The sequence below is a fragment of the Carettochelys insculpta genome, chromosome 5, assembly GCF_033958435.1.
Source record: "Carettochelys insculpta isolate YL-2023 chromosome 5, ASM3395843v1, whole genome shotgun sequence".
Lineage (NCBI taxonomy): Eukaryota > Metazoa > Chordata > Testudines > Carettochelyidae > Carettochelys > Carettochelys insculpta.
Genome location: NC_134141.1, coordinates 80,752,964 through 80,780,576, shown reverse-complemented (window position 1 = coordinate 80,780,576; position 27,613 = coordinate 80,752,964). Strand labels below are relative to the sequence as shown.

The window sequence follows — 27,613 nt, the reverse complement described above, 5'->3', positions numbered from 1 at the left end:
TGACTGTATTATCCTTACAACAGAGCTACACTGGTGGCTGCAGAGACAAGCGTCAACCTGTTACTGAGATTTTTAAACCTCTCAAGATTTCAGTGTTCTTTTGGTTCACCGGCTGAGCTTGTAAATTCCCTTAACTAAACAGCAGCACAAGTTAACTGCATGTGGACTACATCTCCTTTTAAGCGCACAGCTAGCAGCATAATTATATTTTTTCTGCTGCACATGGTTAGTTCTGCTTTTTCAGAAATTCATAACTGTGTCAGACCGTTTTTCAGACTGAGTGAAGCATATTCAAGACTATTCACGTCTCAGCTTTAAAGTTTCAGATTTCAGCTTTTTGGAACTATTTGCCTGAGGGAGAAAGCAGTGGTCAGAATTTTTTCTAAACAGTGGGAAATCCCTTCAGTTTCTCATGTTGTGGGATATTGTACTTGGCAAGCCATGTCAGGAAATGAGTAAGAGTTGCTGAAGGATTGGTCTTTTATACTTCTTATGGCTCTAGTGTGATGATGAAAAGTGGTGGAAGCCTCACTGTTTAAGAAATGTAAAACCATAACAAATCTTGACAACAGGCCTACAAAATGTACTGCGTGACCCAATATTGTATTGACTTGAGGGAGGACTAAATGACCTATAGGAGTGGTTCTTGAACTATGAGACGGGTGGCCCGAGAAAGCTGCAAACTCTGTGCTTTTATCACAGAGAGCTTTGGTTGTCAGCCCTAGGTGACTGGGGCTCATGCAGAGGAACGTGAGGGGTTGGGGGGATGGGATAATGGGAGAGCCAGAGCCACGCTGCACCAGGGCTGACAGCTGGAGCCCTGCTGCCTGGACTCTCCATCCCTCATCCCCACAGCTCCTCACTAGGGTAGCCAACTGTCTTGTCACAGAAATCCAAACACCCTTGCCCCGTTCCTACACCAAGGCCATGCTGCTTCCCTGTTCCTTCTGTGAGGTTCCATCTCCCCCATTCACTCCATCTCCCATCCCTACTTTCTTTCACTATCTCCCACCCTCACTCCCTTTCACCAGGATGGGGCAAGGGGTTGAGGTGCATACCGTGGGCTGGAGCTGAGGGGTTTGGACTATGGGAGTGGGCGCTGGGCTCAGCATTGTTTGGGGGTTGGGATCCAGAAGACTCTGCAGGCTCTGGGAGGGAGTTTGGGTGTAGCAGGAGATGCTCAGCAGCAGGTTAGAGTGCAGAGGGGAATGTGGGGTCCTTGCTCAAGGAGGGGACTTAAGGCTAAGGCAACATATTAGGATGCAGGAGGGGGTGAGGGCTTCATCTTAGGAGCATTTAGCTGAGGTGGCTGTTGATCAGGGATGCAGCAAGGCTAAGACAGGCCCCCTGCCTGCCCTGGCCCCTTTTTGCTCCTGGAAGCAGACAGCATGTCCCTGTGGCTTCTGGAGTGGAGGCAAGGCGGCTCCACATGCTGCCTCTGCCTGCAGGCACCGCTCCTGCAGTGCCGCTCTTATTGACTGAAGCGCCCATCAAGTTAAGCTGCGGAATAAGGGATGAGGGTGGGAGCAGGATGTGGTGACCCTCCACCAATTCTCCACTTCTCCCACACACCTAGCTCCCAGGAGCGGCATGGGCCAAGGCAGTCAGGAGCCCTGTCTCAGCCATGCTGTACCATCAGACTTTTAGCAGTTTAAAGTCTCCTGGATTGGTTGCCATCCAAGAGGTTAAGCCTCCTGGCAAAACTGGGAGGGGTGGCAGCCCTGTCTCTCACTGGGAGTCAGCAGTAGGTCTCCAGCTGTCAGTCCTGTGTTGGCAGCAGCAGTGCAGAAGTAAGGATGGCAATGGGGCTTTAAATCTGCCATGAAAAGTGATATTGACAAATATCTCACATTGGCACTCTGTCTTGTGAGCTGATTCTGGCCTGACGCAGCTTCAGAGCTGGATGTCTGCTAACAGCTGCTGCTCTCAACTGTGGCTGTGCCCGCAGAGCTGGGCAGTGGTATATGTGGTTGTGCTTTGGCGGAGTGGGGAGGAGAGAGAAACAATTACAGAAACAACAGGTGGGATGCAGTCAGTCCAGAACCACTGATCTGTAGAGACTTTCCATATATACCTTTATGTCTCTGAAAAACTAAAGCCTTAAGATTTCCTATTGTTTTCACAGCTCTGGTATACAGACTTAGCATGTTCCCTTATCATGAATGTTTACAAAAAGATCTCCTTGATCCATTTATTATAGCTCATAAATAATATTTTTATGGTCTTGGTGATGACTCATTCTTCAATAATATCATAACTCGCTTCCACAATCTTCAAATCATTATTTTAAAAAATGACTTTGAAGCTGAAAATGAAATTTCTTTACCTGTTTTTTTTTTCTCGTCCCTCTCAGTTTATTGCACTTGTCTTCCATGACATATATGACCCTGCACACATTGTGCCGGTGATGACAAGCACTTGGCCTCTGTTTCTCATGTACCCACAAACATTTCCAGACCTTCCAATGCTGTCCCTTTTCCATCTTGAGCAAATGTGAGGTCACTGCCCTTTCCTCCTTTAAATTCCTCATCAAGACCCAGTTCAATTGCAAAATCTATATGAAAACAGTGAGCTACTGATGGCTAGGCTCTGGACTGTTGGGTACAATTTAAATTAAGCCAAACACGTTCTTGAGTTTTATTCCCTTTCCAGCCATCCTTTGCTTGTCCTGGGTATTTGTAAGCTTCATGCAGTGGAGGTTATCTTGATATATATCCCTGAGCCCACAAAAACTTAACATCTGTGCTTAATGTAATGTGTGAGTAGGTCCATTCGCTTCAGTCAGACTGCCCCTATATAAGTTAGTAATTGTAGGACTGGGCCTTAATTTGTGTGGTGCCTAGCATATTGTGACTGCTACCTTAACAGAAAACAGGCTTTTGGGGAAAAACAAAAAAACAAACAAACAAACAAAAACACAGTTGAAAAAGAGGGTTATTATGGAGTTTCTTATGTTAACTAACTGTAGCAGTTGCTGTTATGAGTGTTGAAATTGGTGTTTACTGTGTACAAAATTTAAGAACTTTTTTGGTGCAAAATCAACTGTTAAAATGTTTCCTCGTTTTAGACCTTATAATTGAGACCACAACATGGTTAAAGCACGTGGAAACAAGGGGGAGGGAAACTACTTTCAGCCAGGATACAGGACCATTCATATGTATTTTGCTTCCTGTAAGACTCCAATGGAACATGTAAATGGCAAGTTTGCCGGCAAGACAAGGCATTAATGGAGGCATATCCAGTGCACCGCATGGATTTGCTAGACTGTTGCTATGGGTACAGGATTGCACTGGCTGTGGCCAGCAGCGCACTTGTACCAAACCCTGCCCATGAATAAGGAGAATGATATTGTCCACCTTCTTTCCCAACACCTCTCTTTCTTCCCCTCCCTCCACCCAGTAACTCTGGCACACAAAGGCTTCTTTTATTCTAACTTTGTAAATGACACCATAATTGGCATCTTTCTGTACACTAAAGTTGCTATCAAAAATTGTAAAACAGCACAAAACAATAGTACAACATCTAAATCACAGAGACCAAGTAAAACAAATTAAAAAATTGTCTTTCTAAAAGGTTTTGTCTGCTGAGCTACAAATACAGGTCTTATCACTTACTTTTACAGAATATTTTACTTAAATTTAACTAGGCTAAGAGGTTAAATGAAAAACATTTTCAACTTCATTATTTCCTGTTAGCTGTTTGCTGTGATATAATAGACAACAGAGCACAATATCCAACACAATTCAATCTAATTTATTTTACTCTGCATTAAACTCTGCAGGGATGTTGTTATATCCTGTTTCATCTTTCATCCTGCTTACTTTCCTTTTTGTTTCTTTCATATCTAGAAAATCTAAGCTGCCTTCCTTTTTTTTAAATTCACCCAAACTAAATTAAAAAGTTGAACCCTTGTTTTATTTTCTTCCCAATTCTTTACAATACATTCTTCACAACTTTGCTTTTCTTCTTCATAAACACACCAGTAATACTCATGGTTTCTGTAGTAGTTGATTGTGTTTCCAGCAGCACTGCAATGTTTACAAAATTAACAAGTTTTATTGAGCAAATGTTTTTAGCCAGTGAAGAGCCAAATTACATAAGGTAAGAAATAAAACACATAAGTCATTCACATGCAGAGGTGTGTTACAGCAGTAACAAACAGTGAACTTGGTTAACAATTATACATCATAACCTGCCTTGCCCTGATACATGTGATGGGAAGATTACATTTAAGCCAGTAAGTAGCTCCTGGGCAAATATCCATTAGCAGATTCTTTGTCTTTACAGTCTCTCATTGTCCTTGGCTGCAAGTGAAGATGGTGTACAGTAGGATCTCAACATTTGCGAGGATTCCAGAAGAAAGAAACACGTTACTATTGGTCATCTTTTGTTTTGATATTTCTTTTTCAAAGATTTGCAAATATTTTGGACCTGCTTTTCAATCAGGAATTGGTCATTCCTTTATTTGTGCAAATATTCATCAACAAATGTATATGAATGCAAAAATGATTGATTTGCATATCTGGGGTAAAAAGGTGCCTGCGTGTGTGTGTGAGTGGGTGAGTGATTTGGACACACACACCACTAGTGCATTAATACCGGTGCAAACGGATTGCTGCTCTCTGTTTGAAAACATTAGCCATTATGGCTGAGTCTACACTTGCCCCCAGCTTGAAAGGGGGCATGTTAATCAGGATGATGGGAGATTACTAATGAAGAGGTGCAGTGACTACGCAGCACTTCATTAGGCTAATTCTCCCCTGCGGTGATTTCAAAGTGCTAGCATGAGTGTAGCTGTGGGCACTTTGAAGTGGCTGTGCAACTTCAAAGTGCCTTTACTCCTCGAAGTTGGAGTAACCTAGACAAGCCCTATGTGACTTAAAATTTTAAAACATTTGTAGTGTCTACGTATTTTCCAAACTCTGTCAAAGTGCGTGCATAGGTAGATTTACCACCTTTACAAGGGGGTGTTTGTGTGTGCATGCAATCATTTAAAAACAAAACAGAAAATTTGGAAACTAGCTGTGAAGGAGGTGATCTCATGTTGTTTATCAATGCTAATGTTTACAAATGTGAAAAACTGCTTTAAAAGTTTGTGGGGGAAGATATGTCTGCTGGTGTGTATAGCCAACAATTGCCCATTCACCATCACCGTTAGATGTTTGGTTAACTGATAATTTGATGAGTAGTGTTTCCATTGCAATACTAAAGTACCTATGCCATATAAGATAAATAGAAGAAGGAGTCCATTTAAACTCTGCTTCCCTACTTGGAAAACTCTGTTTTCAATCTGCGTGTTCAGGATGTGTGTGCAAGTGTATCTCTTGATGTGAAATGGTCCTCAAGCTGAGATTTGTAGAAAGAAGAACTACCACTAGCTATAGTTCACTTTTGGTATTAAGAGCTAATTTCAATCTGACACAAGTTATGACTCTTCTCTGCCCTTGTCCCCCTCTAAAAAAAATCTCAAATGTTGGGTAGTCCTTCAGGGAAACATTAGCATTATGTCTGCACCACAGCCGTCTTTGGAAAGAAGTTCTTCCAGAAGAGCTGCTCCGAAAAAACTTCTTTCAAAAAAGTGCATCCGCACAAAAAATGCTGATCCAAAAATCAATCCACTCCTTTGACAGAGAGCGTTCACACAGCCCCTGCTCCTTCAAAAGAACGGGCCAGGGATTGATAAATCCAGCGCCATGAGGACTGCTCTTTTGAAAGAAGGGCCCCCAGGGCATCTGCATGCTTTTTTTTTCCCTGAAAGAATCTTTTGGAAAAAAGGTGTCTTTCCTCATCTGGAAGAAGAGGGCTGCTGGAAAAAGTGCTGCATTCTGCTGATTTCAGGCAGTTCTTTTGGAAAAGGCCCAGTAAACTCCCAAGTGGAGAAAAATGACCATCATACTTTGCAGATGGTTGGTGCTATCTATCACTGGAAAGTGAAACATTTATGAACTCAATCAAGAGCATAGAGCATTGACAAACTTTAGAATAATACCTGATCCCACCTAGGTGGAAATTGTTTTTTGTTTGTATTTTTCTCTCTCCTTTGTTTTGGCTCCTCCTACATCCTTGTAGTTATACAATAGAGTACAGCGGAATATGGCTCAACAATAGACCTTGCAAGCCAACAAAAATAAATTATTAGAACTCACATCAGATTATTACTCTTTGATTACATTAGTCTGCAAAACTTTTTTGAATAGTCTCATAGAATCTGAATTATTTTCATATGAACTGTAAAGAGTCTTGGATCCCACTGTTAATGATGCTAAAGGTAGAAGCTGACAAGTGAGAAACGGAAGACTAACAGAAAACAGATACATATTTATGAAGACACACATGATGTGAATAATTTAAAGAAAGCTTTATTATTGCTAAACAGCCCGCATGCTTAGATTTTTGTTTCAAGAAAAATTCTGTTCACCCCTAGTAACTTCATGATAATTGGAGCAGAAGTCTGCATATATTCCTTCTGTGCTGGCAGCCTTACTCTATGGGGAGAGCTTCCCATTCTGGAGAGTCACTTACACTCACATTGCAAATAATTATGTTAAATCTCTCTACTGTACTTTTAAAAATCCAAAACATTTTTTGCCTGAAATCTCACATGAGGAGCATCATGTTCAATGGCTTCATGTTCTTTTCTGTCACATTTTAGCATGGAATGAAAATGGGGTTGGTTAGGCATCAAGAGCATGAGAGGATTCACTGTGGGAAGTGCTGGAGCCCAGTAGGGAGTCAACTGAAGCCTGCAATGAATTTTGAAGACGGAAGAGGAGAGTAACGGGAGGGTAGAGTAGGAGTGAATGCGCTGGGGTAATCTAAGCAAGGAGAAGGGATGAAACCTGGTAACGTCTTTCAGTTTGTTGGGCAAGGGCAGGGAGGGACCTCTGAGACAGGAAAGCTGTACTTAGGCACTCATGTCTAGACTGAACAGGGAAGGAGGTGCTGGCTTAGGTCCTGTAAGGGGGATTTGGCCTTTATTGAAGCTTTGTATGCCCTAAGAGTTTCAGAAAAGGGGAGTAGGATTTTCACAAAAGGCCTGATCCAAAGAACATTTAAGTCAATAGAAAATCTGCCATTTTTTTCATCTGGTTTTGGATTTGACCCAAAAAGGATTGGTTCATCTGTCTGTAGTGATACCCCTTATTTTGAATTGAGAGACATTAGATTGGTGATTGCTGCCAAGTTGAAACTCAGACAAGGTGATGAGGAACACATGAGGGTCAAAAATAAGTGTAATGAAGACCACTAGCTCATTGGAGTTTGGAAGAAACCCCCCAAGCAAAATTGTAGGCTACACGACAACATATAAAGTTATTCAGGGATCTCTTGGTCTTGATAAGTTAATTTATCCTTATTCTAGCTAAGCAAAAGGGATGGAAGCAAGTGGTGGTAAACTACATTCAAAGATGTTAGTTTTAATTAAAAACAATAATTTAGATTTACATTTTAATAATACTTTCCCTTTATTATTAAGATCTATTTCCCATTTTAAAGTGCATTTATAAGTTTTCTCCAATTTCCTCCTCCCTCCCCAGTGTCAGAAGCTGACATTTCTAAAGAGGCTGATGACATGGAAATGGAAAGAGAGAGGTATGTTGAAGAACTGAGGAAGGCGCTGGTATTGGGAGCAGGCCCATCCAATATGTACAACTTTGATATTTCTAAGGATGGAGAAAATGTGGAATGCTGTGATTTCTCATATGAAAAAAATCTGAAAGATGTTTCGGTAAGTGTTTCTGTATACATATAAAAATCATATCTAGTGAAATATTAATGAAAAAGGGCCTATTAGTGTGCACATCCCTCAGTTTAATGAAATTCTCTTTGAAAAAAAGTGGCCAGTACATTTTTAAAAAATATCTTGAGTTAAATAGGTACTGTCAACTCCAATGTGGTCCAAAATATTGAGATTTTTTTTAAAAGAGTTTTTACAAAACCTACAAACAACAGAAATGTTTCCAAGGCCTTTTAAAATTCCTTCTGGAAAAAGAGTGGGGTCTTGAGGCTTATGTGGTGGCCTCTTTTCTTGGAAGTCCCAGTGGCTGCAATTTGAGCCCTGAGTATGTTAACAGCTGTGGCATCAAAGCACTGTTTTTTCAATTTGATTGCTGTTTCTTTTGCATGTATTCCTCTCATAACGTATTCTTAAAGTTTAGCATTTATTAGTTTTTCATGGGCATAGGATAGGTTCAAGTTGTTTGATGCAGTCTGGTATTGCACTACAAAAATACATATGCTTTATTTATTTTAACATAAGGAGAAGCTGTAGCGATGTTCCTTTTTCTGTGGCACCCATCCGTGGCCTATGCCTGATACATTATTTGGCTGAAAGAAAACATTTAATTTTTAAGTTCAGGCAAGTAATAATTTTGAGCATAACTGCTGCTGTTTTGCTGTTGCATTTGAAAGCTAACACTAAAAAAGCTCCTTCACTCTTGTGGCTCATTAGCACCTGACTGCCTCAGTCAAGACTGACAGACTGAAGTAACCTTCTCATTTCTCAAGGTGGCTCCTTCAGGTTGATGTTGAGTCAGTCTTTGAAGAACAGTGTTGTATTTCAATTACCTATGTTTCATTTTTCCCCTGTAGATATACCAGTGATTTTAGGCCCAGACTTCTCACTGCAGCACAAGTGAGGGTTAAGGGCTTAATTTTTGTTCACATTAAGGTTAATGGCAAAGCACTGGCTAGGGGCAGAGGTACAAGATCAGGCCCCTCACCCCACTTAGAGTCAATATCCATAAAGGACTGGCGACAGAGTGGGGGTTTAGCCAGCAGAGGCACGTCTACATGGCCTATTGCCAGCATACACACACCCTCCCCCCTGGCCAACAGGAAATCTTGTGCAGCTGAGCTAATTAGCCATGGGCGTTTACAAATGGTCCTCCATTTGCTATTTCTTCAACTGTAATCAGCATAGCGCTTCCGGCAACAGCATTGTGCTAACGGGCTATGTAGACATGGCCAGAGTAAATACATGGGAAACATATTTCATTTTATTAAGAAAAATAGCATCACATTTCTGAAACTGACTAACGTATAGCTCTATCAATTAAGGTTTATGAGAAACATGTTTCATATGGAAACTTGATTTGCCAAATTAGGAAAAATAAATAATCAGACCAAAGTAAAGACAAAACACATCTCTACTGCTGTGTCCTTTTGGAATTATATAGCAACAAATAGTTTTCAAATAGGGTTTAGTTCAGGATATCAAAGTTGTCATGTTCAGGGTGTTTAAAAAAGAAAAAAGAAAAGCACCACCAAAAATGCCATACCACCCCTGTTCTGTACAATAGGTACAATTACCAAAAACCATTTTTGTTAAAAAGTCTGATGGCTTTTAGAAATGTGGTAGTATATGTTTGAAACTTGTTGCTGTGGCTCAGTATCACATACCTCATTTGGGTACCAAATGCATGCAGTCAGAGAGGGGGGTGGCAGTAGAAAGGCAAACACCATGTAGTACTATGTTAAATGTAAACTAAGAAAAATAAAGGGAAAGCAGCATTTTAATTCCAGGTAGTAAAGCTTCAAAGTTGTATTAAGTCAAAGTTCAGATGTAAATTTTTGAAAGAATAATCATCACATTTTGTTCAGCATTACGAACAACTGCCAATTCCCCATATGTTTGTAACTTTGAGGGTCTACTGCATATATTGAAATCTTTCATCATTTCCACTTTTTGGGAGATTAGTTCTTTGGCGTGTAATAAAAGTCTTCCATGGGCCTTTAGTTAAATATATGCCTTTCAGCAAAAGAGAAAAGTTTGGCATGGCTGTTCTTATTTTAAAATATAGGTTCAATTAAAGGAAGTGATGAGTTCCAGTAATTACAATGCTCCATTATATGCTTTGTGTAAATCTAGTCCTTCTCAAGCACCCACTCCTCATTATGTAATCAGTCATCACCCTTTGAGAAAAATCCACTAAATTACTAAGAACAATTACAGGATTACTTTTATTAATTCAGTACAGTTTTACGATTTGATGAGTAGCAAAATCATAATGGGAACATGCCTAAACATTAAGCTTTTTTTCTTTGGTGCTGGGCTGTCAAATTGTTTGCTTTTTTCCTAGAGAAATGTGATGATGACTGCTTTGTTACGCAGACTTGGAAAAAGGAGTTGGTATTTGCATTGCTTTCCACCCCCGCCCCCCCATAAATTATGGTGGGATTTTCTTGGCCTCGCTCCCATTGACCTCTGGGGAACTAGAATTAGACCAAGACCGAGTGCTTTGAAGGCCCCATCCTAAAGCATTAAATAGGGACAAGATTACTCAGAGAGTTTATAAATTGAAAATGGTGAAAAGCAGATTTCAGCTAAACCCACTGGCTTCAAGATACAGGCAAAAAATGTTTATTTTTTGCTTTGTTTCTAGAAGAGGTGACTACACGTTGAATGTTTAGCGCAATTAAAAACAACTAGGTTAGTTATCTCACTTGTATGTCTTATGTACAGTGTGAGTTACCAGACAGGATAATCTTTTAGAGGTATCAAATGGGTACTTAGGTGCACAGTTACCTAGTTTGTACATGCAAATACAAGAATTGATTATGCTTACATGTCTAATTACTTGCACACACTAGGAAAATTGGCATCTATTCTATCTCCATTGAAGGTACAAACAGTCTGCAAGTAGTGTAAATGCTCTTCTCAAGAGGGCTGGTGTGCTGTTACCACTGTTCATGAAAACTTTCTCAGAGCTTGTATATAAATTTTCCTAACATTGGTATAACCCAAATGAAATCAACCATGGGTACAAAGAGGGAGAGTGATGACTTGCAATAACAGCAGTTAATTAAGGCACTAATAATAATGTTACAGAGCATTTTATTTTTCTGCTTTCATCTTTTTATGATGATTTTTGCTTGTGACAATATAAAAATGTTTATACAGTAAGGCTATGTCTACCCATGGGGATAACTTCGAAATGGCCAAGCTAATGGCCAAATCGGAGAATAGTAATGAGGTGCTGAAATGAATATTCAGTGCCTCATTAGCATCCTGCTAGCTACGGCACTTTGACAGTGCCATTTTTCACTTGAGCGTGGCTTGTCTACATGGGGGTCCTTTTTGAAAGGACCCTGCAAACGTCGAAATGGACCCCCGTGTAGACGATCTGCATGCAAGTGAAACACAGCACTTTTGAAGTGCCACGGCCAGCAGCATGATAAAGAGGCACTGAATATTCATTTCAGTGCCTCATTAGTAGTCTCCAATTTGGCTATTAGCATGGCCATTTTGAAGTTTTCTCATAGTGCAGATGTAGCCTAAGCAAGAAAGATGTGGATGGGGCTCATCAGAATGGAGTGCTTTTCCAAGAATGCCTTTTTTAATTATCAACATTCCTGTTTTTTATTTAAACACTACTTCCATTACTTGGAAAAATCCATGCTTTTAAATTTGTGTGTGTATTTCAGGTCCTTTAAGTGTCTCCATTGACTTTATTCAGAAATACAGTGACATTTTTGAACTAACTCTATATGCCCCGTAACTGCTTTCTAATTGTTGTTATTTTGCTAAATTGACCTAACGGTTTCCCCACACTGGAAACTGACCAACAGAACTATAGAAGTAACATGGTACTGCTGTAGCTATGTCAGCATAACTATTTCTTTGAGCACCCTTGTGTAGATTGGATGACTTTTTGGCATCTGTTATTGACCTGTTCTTTGTGTATGTTATTACTTATTTGTATTACTGTCGCACTTAAGAGCTCTAGTCATGGACCCCCGCTGTGTTAGATGCTGTACAGTCACAGAACAAAAGACTGTCCCAAAAACTGACATGCCTGTGCCCCAATTCTGTAAACATTTTTACTTTCAGATTACATACCTGAGAAGTTTCATCACTTGTAGAATTGGCACCTTAATGAACTGTATTTATTAATATAAATAATATGAGCCACTCACTTGGGGCTTTTTCATCCCTCCCCCTCAGTAAGGAACAGGGCAGATACACCTTTCAATGGCAAAAGAATTTAATTTTGACTTATGGAAGATTGACCCTGAGCGGGTCGATCTTCTGCAGTGGTGTGGGAACAGGCTTAACAGCTAAACTGATGCAAGTGTATTTTCTAAAACTGAACATAGTCTGGCTGCTTTTCGTGTAAATTAAATGTTAGCTTTACTACCAATGCCATTTAGTTTACAGTTATAGGGGGTGGCTTCTGTATGTGAATATTCATAGATAAAAATAGGTTTGGAAATGTTGAAATGATATTATTTGTTTTTCAAGAATTTCCGTGATGTTTTCTTTGGGCACCAAATGTAGAAATTTCAATCCTGGGCCCAGTGGCATCAGTGGGAATTTTGGTTTTAATTTCTTTTAGAGTGGCATAATGCTGTCTTATTTATTATTTGGAGTAGTGGTTAATAACAATGATTTCTGAAAAAGAAACATGAAAGCACGTAGATTCGATAGCGACCAGCAAAATTTGGATTCCTCAGTGTGTGTTCTGAAGTATTTTAAGGACAATACAGTAAACTCTGTTTTATCTGTTACTCAAACAGCCAGAATTCTCAGTTAACTGGCATTCCATCCCACCCCAGCCATCCCCTTCTCACGCTGGTGGCGTGTGTGTGTGGGTGGGGGGTAGCTCCTCCACTCTCCCGCCCAGTGACTCCCGTCCACCCCTGCCACTGGTAGTGGCTCCCTGAGAGGCCAGGTGGCAGCCGACCCTGGCAGCAGCTCCCAGCCCAGTGTCCCCGGCATTCCCACCAACAAGGTAATGGGGCAGCAGTTGAGCAAGAGCTGGTGTTTAGTGGGGCAGGGAGATTAACTGTGTTATCTTGTGGATCCTTTTTCATATCCAGCAGCCCCAATATCTAGCAGCCTCCCAGTCCTGGAGTTGCTGGATATGAAAATGTTGACTGCATTTACCTTTTTTGAACTTTAAGGAAATTCTAGTTAATATAATTAACTAACATGCATCATATGGCAAAACATGATTGGTATAGAGTGATCCAGAGAAGTACATGCAGAACTAATATGATGAGTGTAAGGAAAGGAGAATATAGGCTCATTGCGAGGAAGCATTTTCTAAAGGTGACATCTGTTTAAGTGTGCATTTTGGCAGGGGAAACGGTGGGAACGCTACTGCTTAAGTTCTTTAAATCTGCATTGGACAAAACAATTGACAGTACACTGTAGGGAACAGTCCTGTACTGGCACGGGGGTGTGCTAGCCATGGGGCTCTCAGCCTTTTACTTTCTGAGATCCTCTTGCTCCCCAACATGCTATAAAAACTCCCATTGCCCACAGCTATTTTTCTGCATATAAAAGCCAGGGCTGGCATTGTTGGTAGTAAGATGGGTACTTGCCTGGAGCTCCATGCCACTGGGACAAATACAACACTATATTTATCAGGCTTTGACTTCAGGCCCAGGTGGCTGGGTTCTGGACCCCATGCTTCTGCCCTGTGTAAGTGGGGTTTCAGCTTTCTGCCCTGTGCCCTAGCAAGTGTAATACTGGCCCTGCCTGGCATCCCTCCCCACAATACTGCCTTATGCGCCCCCCAGGGAACCCCTGCTCCCTTGTTGAGAATCACTGCACTAGCTAACCTAATAGGTGTTTTTCGTCTCCAAATTCTGATTCTCTGGTTGCCAATGTCGAACATATTTGACAATAAAAGTCCTCCAGACAGCAGTGCACTGGTCATCTTAGATTTTTCTAGGAAAGTAATATCCTCACCCTAAAGCCCCACATTGAAATCTGTAAAGTGGAAGAAAGCAGAATGCAGGATTTTGCAAGCCATTGCATGAAAATACATTTGCCCTTCACTTTTCGATGCCCTGGGTTGTTTTTAGGGCCTATGTTGCCTTCTGGTGTCTAGATGGAATGTTTGACAGTGGTAAATCTGACAGATGAGTCTCCCTGTCTACAAAAAAATCTATTAGAATTTGTAAACATCCTCTTGCCAAGGGGAAGTGAAAAACAAGCTGTTTTAGATCAACTTGGTTTGTGTTTCCAGACTGATAGAGAAGAATAAGCCCACCCGGTCCTTGATTTCTGTACTGGAGTAAACTTTCAATAAATTAATTTCTCGATGGAGATTAATTTTTAAAACATTTAATTTTATCAGAAGATAATTAGAAATGTTACACTTTTCTCCATGTATTTTATCTTTTTTTAACAAATCACGAAGAGTTTAGATACAACCATCCCTTCAAGCCAAATTGGCCCAGAGGGAGCAGGAGAAGGCATTATGCTTCAAGATATGCAGACAGTAAATCCAGTGTGACATTCTTTTCAGGCGTATGGCTCAGTCTCCTACTGCGTGCAGCTTGGAGGATTGGAAACAGTGAGTTTGCCTTTAACTGTCTTTTTCTTAGGTAGTTGGTTTCCTTAATAGGGGCCATGCCACTTATATCCCAAATTTTTCTATGCGGGGGAAAAGTTTCTAGGGCTGTCTCTACACTAGCCCAAAGCTTTGAAATGGCCATGCAAATGGCCATTTTGAATATGACTAATGAAGCACTGAAATACATATTCAGTGCCTCGTTAGCATGTGGGCAGCCGTGGCACTTCGAAATTGCTGTGGCTCATCCACACAGGGCTTCTTTTTTAAAAGGACCCCGTCTGGATGAGCCGTGCAGCAGTGAGCCATGGCAATTTCGAAGTGCCACAGCTGTCCGCATGCTAATGAGGCACTGAATATGTATTTCAGTGCTTCATTAGTAATCTTCAAAATGGCCATTTGCATGGCCATTTCAAAGCTTTGCGCTAGTGTAGATGTAGCCTATTTGTCCCAAAATTAGGATTGCCAAATTTTTGGGGAGAGCTTGTAGAACAGGCAGTCCCAGCATGTGATCCCCAGCGGGGCAAGGGAGGAAAACTAGCAGTTTCATGTCTGGGAGGCTGCTGCAGGCTGAAGGCTACCACCAGGCAAGGGCACCCCACACCCCAGATGGCTCCTAGCCACAGGGCTGCTTTGGTACCTTCAGCCCCCAAGGCTGGGGTTCACAGCGGGGCACCGCACCGCAACCAGCTCTAAGCCGTAGGGCTGCTGGGGTCCTCCTGTCCCCGCAGCTGGGCTCCCAGATGCCCCCTGGCCAGGGTTCCTGTGGCTAGGGCTACTGGCAGGGCTCCATGCCCCAGCTGTGTGGCTGCCAAGATTCCCCCTGCCGGGTTTTCTGTGGCGGGGAACCACCTGGGATGCCGAGCCCAGCCAGCGGCCTCAGCCGTGGGAACTGCAGTTGCAGGTTTTGGGGGTTCGTCCCTGCCACCCCGGTGGCTGGGAAACCTGCTGGGGTGCCAAGCCCAGCTTGCAGCCTCAGCTGCAGGAGAGGTTGTGGAACCCCCCCCCCCCAACCCTGCCACCCTGAGGCTGGGAATCAGCTGGGGCACTGAGCCTAGCTGGCAGCCCCAGGTGTGGGGACATGACAATTCCTGTGTCTTCCATTTATGCAAAAATATCCAGCAAGACATTTTTGCCTAAATGCAGGACACGGGACTTCTAGAGGGAATCCGGGACTGTCCCATGCATTTTGGGACCTCTATCAACCCTACTTGTATTTCTGAGTTTTAGGAAATATGTCTAATGTAGACATATTCATGTTACAATTTCATAATAGAATGATGATTGAAAGTAGTTATATTCTTCTTTTAAAATTTATTTAGCCATATGGAAAAACTGTTTAAAAAAAAAAAGTCTGCCCTGCAGAACTATTACTGTATTTTTTGTTTCACAGATAAGAAGCAGTCCTGTATCACCTTAAAGACTAACACATTTATGCGTTAGTCTTTCAGGTGCTACAGGACTGCTTGTTGTTTGTGAAGCTGCAGATTAACATTTCCTTTCTGAGTCTGTGTTCTTGCTGTTAGCCTTTTGAAACAGTGATAAAAAAGATGAATTTGTCTCAAAATATTGGAAATATTTGTCTTTGCTGTATTTTAGCCTCATAATTGTGCCAGTTAGTTTAAATTATACAACTTATTTTCTTTGACAGGTGGCTTTGCTGCAGGGCAATGAACACACTGCCCTCAGGAGTTGTTTTTAGGGTGGTAAGGGCAAAGGTGACTGTTAAAAGTCACATTAAAATAACAATAGGTTTGGTATACAGTGGGACTTGTGTGTCAAGCCAGCTGCAATGCAAAATGGGCCACACACACAGAGCTCAGTAAGGAGCCATTGAGATTTGGTCAGCTAAACTGCTGCCACCTAAACAAACATCATCACGGAGTCTGTGATTTAGTGCTTGATCTAAGTAGGTGACCACTTGCAAGTAAATCTTTCCAAGTGCTTTAGCTAGTAACTCCCTATATGATAAATAATGGAATTCCTGCAACATTTTATTTTTGAAACTGGTGATTAATTTGATTAAATAGTCTTTGATAAAGAGTATTGGAGGGCTAGCATCTTTTTCACATTAATGGGGCAGGTATTATATTTGTTTCTGGCTTGTTAGGAAAAATGAGTAAATAGGCAAGATGTTAGCCTAAGAAGTTCCACACCAAGTACAAAAACTCCATTACTAATTGGGCTTATGACAGAAATGCTATTATTTGTTTCTCTAGTTTTCCATGGCAACACTTCTACAGTGCATTCTAAAATATAGTGCAGGGAAACTGAAATCATTGTAATTTAATTAAGATTAAAGTAACTTGACATATGTGCATTAAATATAACTTAATGAGTAAATTAGGCAGAATTGATATGTCTCTAGAAGTTTCCCAAATACCCAAATCTTGTTCCAAGGTTTGAGTCGATGTGATGCGTAGGCTTAATGGTTGAAGATACATTGTTTGGGTAACAAAGGTCGTTCGGAGTTCAGATCGTTTCCCAAGCAATTTAACTAATTATTCAATTAAAAATGGAAAGGGAAAGAAGAAATCTTTCACTAAGACACGATGATGTGGAAAGTCAGTATAAAGGTAATTTACTATATATTACTCTTAACTTCATACTTCTGACTATAAAAGCATGTATCTGCATGATTTTTTTCTAAGACAGATGGTTTAGTAATAGTGAACTACTGTATTTTGCCTGTGACAAATAGAGATGTTGCCTTGTATGCTGTGACTTCTTTGCAGTAACGGATTCTTCCCTCCCTCCCCCTTGTGTTGCCCAATACTTACTTGATGAAGTTTAAAGTATTACCACATGATATGAATATGCAAGTAAGTCATTTTTTCCAAACCTGCCCATGAAAGCTTTCTTTTGGGTTGGTTTTGAAGTTTTTAAGTTTCATTTTTGCTGTATTTGAGGGCACAAAAACAACATCAAACTTACTTTTTCATAGTCTGGAATTTTCTTTTTTTTTTAACTGTCATATAATATATTTTGCTGTTGTTTTCATGAAGGAAATTTAAGTAGCAATAAAATAAGCTTTTGAAAAGGGAGGCTGCACAGAAAAAGGGAAAAAATTAATAAAAGGCAGCATTAATGAATTCTCCACCCTCTTCCTACTTATCAAGATGGCTGTGATAAAATTTAAAAAAAAATTTGGAACATTCATTTTACCAGATAAGCTCAAACTGTATGATATTTCTGGTGACTGCAATTTCTGGATAACTCTTTCCATGGATGTTAAATTGGTCTATTATTAGAAAGGGATAACACTTTTAAATGTACATTAAGAGCAGTAAAATATATGAAACTCTCAAATCATCAAGATCTCCTGCCAGGGGTTGTTTCCTCATTACTAATATTAACAGTATTGTCTGTGAGATTATTATTAGGGTCAGCATTACATTTCAGCTTCTCCCCTTTTGGAATATGTGATGTGCATGTCTTTGTATAGAAATCAAGGTTTCCTTTTACTTGTACAGCTGAGTTGGAATCACTTTCCTTTTAAGAGGCAAAACTTTAAATCATTGTTTATGGACAAGTCTTGGTTTTCTTAGAAGAAGATATTGGAGACAGTGGATTTTCTGCAGGAGAGATTACTCAGTGGGTTGTGTCATTTTTTTTTTTAATTCTGCCACAAAAACCTATTTCCATATTTGTCATAAGGAAGTATAAGCCTGCAGAACAGCAAGCATCTTCTTTGTGGCTAGAGCCGTGTTACAGTGGAAGATTGAAATGATGAGCCCAGGGTCAACACTGACCCCTGAACTCCTTGGAGGGATGCAGAATAGAAATGCTCCTATCGACTTTCCTCCATGTGGACATACATAGTAGTGGACTGCAGGTAAATAAATTGTAGCTATGCAATTGGCATAGCAAAAATTGTGTATCAACAGTTGACTTTTATGTCTAATGTAGATTTAGTCCACATTTCTCTTCTGAAAGAATTTCATGGCTCCAAGTGGGGAATTTGTACATAAGCAGATTCAAGAGCTCCCTAATGTTCAAAATAATAACGTGCTGCTATTCCTTTCACTGAGATAAAATCTGTACCACTTTTAACTTCTCATGTGACATGTTTTAGCTATCAAGAAGTTTTATGAATGAATTTTTAAGGTTAATTAATGCACTTTGTGGCAATTATGCTACAGTTGTATACCTGAAGGTTTCCTGAGGTGTTGTGGGTTTGACGTTTACAAGAAAACTTGCCTATCATTGTGGTCACGTAATTTTAAAAACAATTATAATACGTGACTTGTGTACCCAGTTATTGTTGCACAAGTTCTGTAACTTTGTATTTTGAATAACTCTGGCTGGTGGCTGGTGGACTGGCGGTCCTGATCTTTTTTAAAGGAGGCTGGATGTTTTTTGCCAGCTATAAGGGCATCACATTCCTCAACCTCCCTGGCAAAGCCTATGCCAAAGTGCTGCAAAGGAGTTTATGCTGATTTAGTTGAACCTTGGAATCTGGAGCAGGGATGTGGATTCCATCCAGGCTGTGGAACAAATGGCCAGCTCTTTGTGCTCTTGCAGATATTTGAGGGGTCATAGGAGTTTGCAAATTCAGTCTATCTTTGTTTTGTAGATGTGGAAGGCATATGTGACCACATTTCCTGTGGCGTTGTGGGAAGTGCTACAGGGTGTGAGGTGCCAATGTTGCTTTTGCATGCTATCAATCCCTCTATTGGAGAGAGATTGAGTTTGTATGTTGGCATTAAGTCAAGTTCATTCAAACTCTCCCATGGGTGCATCTTGTCCTCATTTCTCAGTATGATTTTCATGGAGAGGATACCAAGGCACAGCCCAATTTTGGAGTGCATCTGGTATGGGAACTTGGAGCTGGCATATCTACTGTTTGCAGATGATATTGTTCTTCTTGCTTCTTCAGACTGTGATCTCTGTCATACATTTGAATGTTTCACTGCTGAGTGTCAGGTGCCTGGGATGAACATCAGCACTTCCAAATCAGAAGTCAAGGTCCTCTTCCAGAAGAAAGTACCTGCTCCCTTGTGATCTGGAGATAGCAGGCCGTCTTTAGTGGAAGAGCTCAAGCATCTAGAGGCATTGTTCATGAGTGACAGCAAGCAAGAGCATGAGGTCAACAGGGAGCTGGTGCAGAAGTGGTAGTGATCAGGACACTGTATGGATTCATGGTGATGTAGGAGCTGAGTTCTTAGAGAAGCTCTCAGTTTACAGGTTGCTCTATGTGCCCATCCTCACCTATGATTGTGCTTTTTGGATAATGACAGAAAAGACAATCTTAGGTAGAAGCAGGGAAAATGACTTTTTCATGGAGTGTCTTGGCTCATGTCCTGAGACAGGGTAAGAATCTCAGCTTTTCAGGCAGGCCTTTGAGGAGAGAGCTGCTATTCCTCCAGATTGAGAAGAGCCAGCTGAGGTGGTTTGGGCATCTGTTGAGGATGCTCTCTGGGCAGTTTCCATTGGCACACTACTGGACAAATCCCACTTATGGAGGCCCTGAAGCTGATCCAGGACACGGTAGAGGGAGTGTATTTCCCAGCTAGCCTGGGAAAGCAGGGGAAATCCCCAAGGAGGAGCTGGAACCTGTTGCAGAGGGAGAAGGTCTGTTCCATCTCATTCTCTGTGTTGCCACTGTGACCCTCACCATGCAAAGCTGCATAAAGAAAAAAATAATAATTTGAATGATGTGTAAATATATCTATGCAAAATATATGATGAGCATTATGGTAGGAAAACTACTATAGTATCTGTGGCTTTTGCATTTACAGATTATTATATTTAACTTTTTGTTTACAAGGTTTGTAGCTTTGGTGCTGTGATGGAGTCTGTGGGTCCTATTGAAAGACACTGGGTAAGGGGTACCCAGGAAAAGGCAACCCTGCTGTTGAAGAAATAAGCATGTCATGTTATAATGGACTCTGCATCACAGTTAAGTAAAAAAAAAAAAATCACGGAATCCTAGCATACTAGAACTGAAAGGAACTTTGAGAGGCCATCAAGTCAACTCCTCTGCACTCATGGCAGGACCAAACACCATCTAGATCATCCCTGACAGGTGTTTGTCTAACCTGCTCTTATGTATCTCCAGTGATGGAGGACCTCCCTCGGCAATTTATGCCAATGCTTACCCACCTTGTCCAACCTAAACCTCACTTGCTGCAATTTAAGCCCATTGCATCTTGTCCTGTCATCAGAGGTTGAGGAGAATAAATTTTCTCGCTCCTCTTTGTAACAACCTTTCAGTTACTTGAAAGCTGTTACAATGTTCACTTTCAGTCTTTTCTTTTTCCAGCTTAAACAAACCCAGTTATTTCAGTCTTCTTTCATAGATCGTGTTTTCTAGACCTTAATATATTTTTCCAGTAATACCATATAAAAGTTGTACCATGTATACACACAAAGTGCAGACTTAGGGGCATGGGAGTAATATATAGGAATATTTTCTGACTTGAGAGGTTATCCGTAGATCCATAATTTTCTATTAATATAGAAATTGATTGTACCACCCTTACTCACCAAATAGGACCAAAATCAATGAACAATCCTGCTGAAATCCCATGATCACATATTTCAACAACAGTTTCTACAATTTTTATTTGAAATTTTCTAGTTTTTAAGAAAAAGGAGGTTTGGGGATACAAGAAGAAAATAGTTTCACTATCCAAGATTTAGAAATTTGTTGGCTTGCAAAAACTTTCAAATCTGCAAGTAGAAATTTTAAAAGCTGGAAATACCAGTATCAACAGAACTTCCTGATACGACACACCTGGTCAGATTCAGGGAGCTGCTCTGTGAATCACAGGAGCTTATCAGCTTTAGAAAGTACTTTGGGTTTTCACCAGCAACGTAGTTTGTGAATGTGTGCTAGTGCAGTGCAGGTCTCCTTTTGTGTCTTTTAGTGAGCTTTTTTTTTTTTTTCCATGTTTTAGGAGCTCCAGAGCTTGAAAATGCACATGCTGTGTTCCTGCGCAGAGCAGTTAGAAAAAGGAGTTTCTGTTACTCAAAAGAAAGTAGAAATTTGAAGCAGTTGATTGTTTCAAAGTCTAATTGAAAGTAAGGGACCTGATTTTGCCAGTTACATGGCGGCACACGGAGTGAGGAAGTGGAATAATTAGGTCCCTTCAGTTTGATTTGGCATCTTCTGGCTCTGTACCATCTACAGGCTGTATGGCAAGGCTCGGTGCTTGAAATTTGGATTTCTTTTGCCAATTTTTATTTTGCAGAATGACACAAAATAACAACTGCTTTAGTCATCACTCTCTTGTCTTTTTTTTTAGATGAGGGCTCACCATTGCAGTGGGAATACAATACTATGTGTGATTATTATTTTTTTTAAGCCCCAACTCCTGGAGTCTTGTTATGTAAGAAACTTTGATTCCATTAAAAACAAGATAAGTTTCTAGACTAAATGTTGCAGAGACAAGTTAGAAAATGTATGCCCTAAAGTTTCAAAAACCATAAGAGAAATTTTAAAAAGCCTTAAATAGATTATTTTTAAAAACAATCTCATCTTGTTTGATAGAGTTCCCTTAAATAAGCTTGACTTGTGATTTTTTTTTCCAACATTTGAGGATAGCAATACAGTAGTTGAGTTAATGGTAACCTTTAACACCCACTTTCTTTGTATTTATTTAATGGTTACACAGATTGCAAGACAGTGGAAAGTTTTAGTGCACTGTGCATGCATGTTTGTTGCTCTGAATCTTGTCCAGGAAAGAAGTTTGTGCATGTCTAGTTAGCATTTACAACCTTGTTTGTGGATTGACTTGAGTTATAACAGTACCAAAGACTCCATCTAGTCTAGTCTTAGAGTCTAACCCTAAAATAGTGTGAAGAATTTTATTGAGGTCTCTCAACCTATATTTGAAAAAAATCCATGAGATAATCTAGTCTTTGATGAGAAAAATGAAAATATTTAAACCAAATAAAATAATAAACCAACATTTAAAACAGAAGTAAAAATGTCTCATGGACCATTCTGAATCCTTGCATCCTAAGAAAATGTTTTGAGTGTTTCCTTTTTAAATTACCTACAGATTCTTTGTAAAGGTTTTCCTCCTTAACAATTAAATACATGAACTATTTTCATCTCACCCTTTCCCAGAGCCACATAAGTAGTGGGAAAAGTGTTATTCCACCTGTTTGAAAGATTTGTCATTTAAACACAAGGGCATTCATAATTGTATCGGTCCACTTTTATGTTGGTGGTACTCCACTGACTTGTGTCTAAAACCTGAGTTATAGGCTGAGTTAGGTCTGAAAATACAGAGTAAAAAACTCTGTAGAAAATGGTATCTTAAAAGTAGGAAAATTTAAACAAGAGGAAAGAGAATGTGAGAATGAATAAAGGCAAGAGTATATATGGAAGCATGTTTAAAAATAAATATCATTTGAAAAACTCCGGGTAAAATACTGACACTATCAAAGTCAGTGGGAGAACTCCTAACTTTTTTATACAGAAACAAAAATACTAAGTCTAATACAACCCTTTTCCTGTGTAGAGGCACCCTGTCATTTTCTATAACTTATTTGGAAGCATCCTCTGAAATTCATGGTAACTAGAGCCATGCGTACTATCATAATCAATTGTTGTAATCGAAATTTGTTGGATTAACCAAAGGATTTTTTGCTGTTTTAAAATTTGACCTTCTTTTGACTGTTTTGTTAGCTATTATGGTGACTGTTATTTGACAATTGTGTAACAAATGTGTTACTGTTTAAAATGTGAAATGGGTTGATTTGTTGGGTGTCTAGGTTAGCTAGCTGTGATTGGTTCTGGTCAGGAGGATCAGCAGCAGTTATTTTAACTAATAGGACACAAGTTGCCTTACGCACTTTCTATAAATAAATTACAGTTGTTAAAAAAAAACAACCAAAAACAAACAAACAAAAAAACCAGCTTCCTAGGTGTCATAAGCTGTGTGCAGAGAGTGACTTATTTCCCTCTTTATATCTCAATTCATTTAGCAGAGAAGTATGTGCAGGTGAAAATTAATAAACCACTGGTAGTGCTCGGCAATATGACAGCACCATGTTGGGGGAAACCATATTGAAGAGCAAGAGGATCTCACCGTAGCTGGACCTTACAAGAACACTACTGATGTTTGTAGCAGAGCAGGTTCCAATGTCAACTGACTCTAAGGCTACCTCTACACTAGCAAGTTCTTTAGAAAGATTTTTCGAAAGAAGGGGGCTCCTTCAAAAGATCGAGTGGAGGGTCTACACACAAAAAGCATTCTTTCGAAAGTAAGTAGAAAGAATGCGGTCCTTCTTTTGAAATCACTCTTCCTTTCCCGTTTCAGGAAAAGTGCTTATTTCAAAAACTTCTGTCAAAAGAAAACATGTGCTCCTCAGACTCTTTTTTTTTTTTTTTTCCCCCAAAAGAGTAGTCCTCATGGGGCCTGATTTTTTGATCCCTAGCCCGTTCTTTCGAAAGAGCAGGGACTGCGTGGAGGCTTTCTGTCAAAAGAGCAGATCACTCTTTTGATCCACTTTTTTGTGTGTGGACACACACTTTCAAAAGAAGTTGTTTCAGAAAAGATCTTCTGGAAGGGCTTCTTTTGGAAGATGTCTGTAGTGTAGATGTAGGCTAAATTGGAAGCTAGCTCATCTACTTACTTTATCAGAACAAAAAGCAGTCAAGTAGCACTTTAAAGACTAGCAAAATGGTTTATTAGGTGAGCTTTCGTGGAACAGACCCACTTCTTCAGACCATAGCCAGACCAGAACAGACTCAATATTTAAGGCACAGAGAACCAAAAACAGTAAGCAAGGATGACGAATCAGAAAAAGATAATCAAGGTGAGCAAATCAGAGAGCGAAGGGGTGGGGGGGAAGGTCAAGAATTAGATTGAGCCAAGTATGCAGCCGAGCCCCTATACTGACTCAGAAAGTTCCCATCATGATTTAAACCATGTGTTAATGTGCTGAATTTGAATATAAAAGCCAGCTCGGCTGTTTCCCTTTCCAAAAAGGTGCGATAATTCCTTTTCAGTAACACACATACCTTTAGGTCATTGACAGAATGCCCCATTCCATTAAAATGTTGACTAACTGGTTTGTGGATTTGGAGTGTTTTGATGTCTGTTTTGTGCCCATTGACCCTTTGTCTAAGGGAGTTAGAAATCTGTCCAATATACAAAGCATCTGGGCATTGTTGGCACATGGTGGCATATATGATGTTAGTAGAGGAGCATGAGAAAGTGCCCGTGATTCTGTGAGTAACCTGGTTAGGTCCCGTGATGGTATTTCCAGAGAAGATATGTGGACAAAGCTGGCAGCGGGCTTTGTTGCAGGGAAAGGTTCCAGGACTGGTATTCCTGGGGTATAGACTGTGGCTGTTAGTGAGGATCCTCATGAGGTTGGGAGGTGGTCTGTGGGAGAGAACAGGCATGTCACCCAGGGCCTTCTGGAGTGTGGCATCCTGATTAAGGATAGGTTGTAGGTCTTTAATAATTCGTTGCAGTGGTCTGAGTTGGGGGCTGTAGGTGATGACCAGTAGTGTTCTGTTCTTGGCTTTTTTGGGCCGATCTTGGAGTAGCTGGTCTCTGGGTATTCGTCTGGCCCTGTCGATTTGTTTTTTTACTTCTCCTGGTGGGTAATTCAGGTTTATGAATATTTGGTAAAGTTCTTGTAGGTTTTGGTCTCTGTCAGTTGGATCAGAGCAAATGCGATTGTACCTAAGAGCTTGACTGTAAACAATGGATCTAGTCACGTGTGCAGGATGGAAACTTGAAGGGTGTAGATAAGTATAGCAATCGGTAGGTTTTCGGTACAGTGTGGTACTGATCAGGCCATCCTTGATTAGTACTGTAGTGTCCAGGAAATGTATCTCTTGCATGTTGTAATCGAGGCATAAGTTGATGGTGGGGTGTAGATTGTTAAAGTCTCTGTGGAATTCCTTTAACACATGGTTTAAATCGTGATGGGAACTTTGAGTCACTATCGGAGCTTGTCTGCATACTTGGCTCAGTCTAATTCTTGACCTCCCCGCCACCCCTCACTCTCAGATTTGCTCACCTTGATTATCTTTTTCTGATTTGTCCTCCTTGCTTACTGTTTTTGGTTCTCTGTGTCTTAAATATTGAGTCTGTTCTGGTCTGAAGAAGTGGGTCTGTCCCACGAAAGCTCACCTAATAAACCATTTGGCTAGTCTTTAAAGTGCTACTTGACTGCTTTTTGTTTTGATAGTGTAGAGACTAGCACGGCTTCCTCTCTGTTACTTTATCAGCTGCAGGATATCTCTTTCTGGCTACATGGTGGGAGGATGGGACCTTTTTCTCTGTCTGAGGAGTCAGAACTTGGAGTATCCCAAGCCCTGCTCCAAGGCAGTTAGTCTGCAGTCACTTCCACTAGGTGTTCACCTCTGTCAGTCACTGGAAAGAGATTCAGATTTGGAGTTGGAGCCAAAGAGCCAATGTTGTTGGCTAATCCTTCCCTGTTTGATCTAAATCTGTATTAATAACTTAAGTGAATATTTGTGTGGAAGTTTGTTTTACTCTCTTCCTTACAACCTTCTCTCCAAAAATCAGAATGGCTGTACATTCTTATGAAATTTTGAATGCACCAGATTTAAAGCTCAGTATTTCAAGGCAATGGTGTGTTTTGCAAGACAGTCTGTAAAAGTGTTATAAATGTTTTTCACAATTAAAAAGACAAAAGAATCTGAAACAGTGAAATTAGCTTTACAAATTTGCCCAGCCCTTACAATAACATGCCTTTTATAGCTGTTTAGTTTAACACATTTACCTAAATCAGTATAAGTAAAGACACATCCCTGACAGTTCAGGATCGAGTTATATAAATATATTCTTCAGTACTTTGCCCAGTTCCATTTCAGGTGCCTTTAGCAATGGTGATGTTATTCTAGTTTATCAATTCTCACTCTTGTTAAATGTTGGTTAGTTTCATCATTTACTTTTAGTTATTCTCCTTAGGCAACCTAAAACAATTTATTTCCATCCTTGGTGTCACATTTGTTCTGGTACAAACCATTCTGGGTATGTGGACCAAAAGTTCTCTAGGGAATACAGTAAACTCTGTTTTACCTCGTATGCAGACAACTGGAATTCTTCAATTAACAGGCATTCTATCCCGCCCGAGTCATCCCTGTCTTACTCTGGCAGCCTTTGAGTTAGGGTGTAGCTGTTGGCTCCCCGACTTTCTCATCCATTGCCTGATGTCCAGAATGGCTGTGTGGCAGCACCCCCAGAGCAGCTCCCTGCCCATTGTCTGCTGCTGGCAGTGGATCCCCAAGCGGCCTCACATCAGCAGCTCCCAGAGTGGCTGCGTGGCAGCTGACTCCAGCGGCTGCTCCCTGCCTAGTGCCCACTGCTAGCCACAGTTCCCCAAGTGGCCACATGGCAGCTGCCCCCAGAGTGGCTCCCTGCCCAGTGCCTGACATCAGCAATGACTCCCGATAGCCATGTCTACATGTGCCCCAAACTTCAAAATGGCCACACAAATGGCCATTTCGAAGTTTACTAATGAAGCGCTGAAATGCATATTCGGTGCTTCATTAGCATGCGGGCGGCCGCGGCACTTCGAAATTGACGCGCCTCGCCGCCGCGTGTCTCGTCCAGATGGGGCTCCTTTTCGAAAGGATGCCGCCTACTTCAAAGTCCCCTTATTCCCATGAGTGGATGGGAATAAGGGGACTTCGAAGTAGGCGGCGTCCTTTCGAAAAGGAGCCCCGTCTGGACGAGACGCGCGCCGGCGAGGCGTGTCAATTTCGAAGTGCCGCGGCCGCCCGCATGCTAATGAAGCGCCGAATATGCATTTCAGCGCTTCATTAGTAAACTTCGAAATGGCCATTTGTGTGGCCATTTCGAAGTTTGGGGCACACGTAGACGTAGCCAATATGGCACAGTCATGCCTGAGTCCTGCAAGTAGCTCCCCATCATCCCCACCAACAAGGCAGTGGGGCAGCAGTTGAGCAGCTGCTGGAGGTTCTCGAGGGCAGGGTGGGGGGGCAGAGGGAGAGATTAACTTTGTTATCCGGCATATTTAAATATCTGGCAGCCTCCTGGTCCTATGGCTGCCGGATATGAAAGTGTTTACTTTATTGCAAATTCAGAAATTCCTGAATGGTAGATTTTTGCATCTGGATTTCTGTTAAATGGCAGATGTAAAACATACGCATGCAGCCAGAAAGTACTTACCAGCTGTGTGTGATAAACAGTGCAAATGTATTCCAACTAAAGTTGTCCTTAATTTAGGCGAAATTATTTCCACCAGATGCTTTTTATTTGTGAAGGTATGCCAAAGAAGAAGAACAAAAAAATGATGAAAGGTCTAGAAAACATCCTATGAAGTAAGATTGAAGGAATTGGGTCCTA

General features: G+C 40.8%; 1 protein-coding gene across 3 annotated transcripts in view; it reads left to right on the top strand.

The window, feature by feature from the left end:
- The window catches only part of XRCC4 (X-ray repair cross complementing 4), a 267,010-nt gene that overhangs the window by 32,563 nt on the left and 206,834 nt on the right, over positions 1-27,613 (top strand). For all 3 annotated transcript variants that reach the window (XR_012645755.1, XM_074995369.1, XM_074995368.1), the window contains exon 3: positions 7,536-7,726. Coding sequence is in view for 2 of the 3 variants with exons in the window: in XM_074995369.1 (XP_074851470.1) it covers positions 7,536-7,726 (191 nt within the window). In the remaining variant the exon portion in view is untranslated. The remainder of the gene's footprint in view (positions 1-7,535; positions 7,727-27,613) is intronic.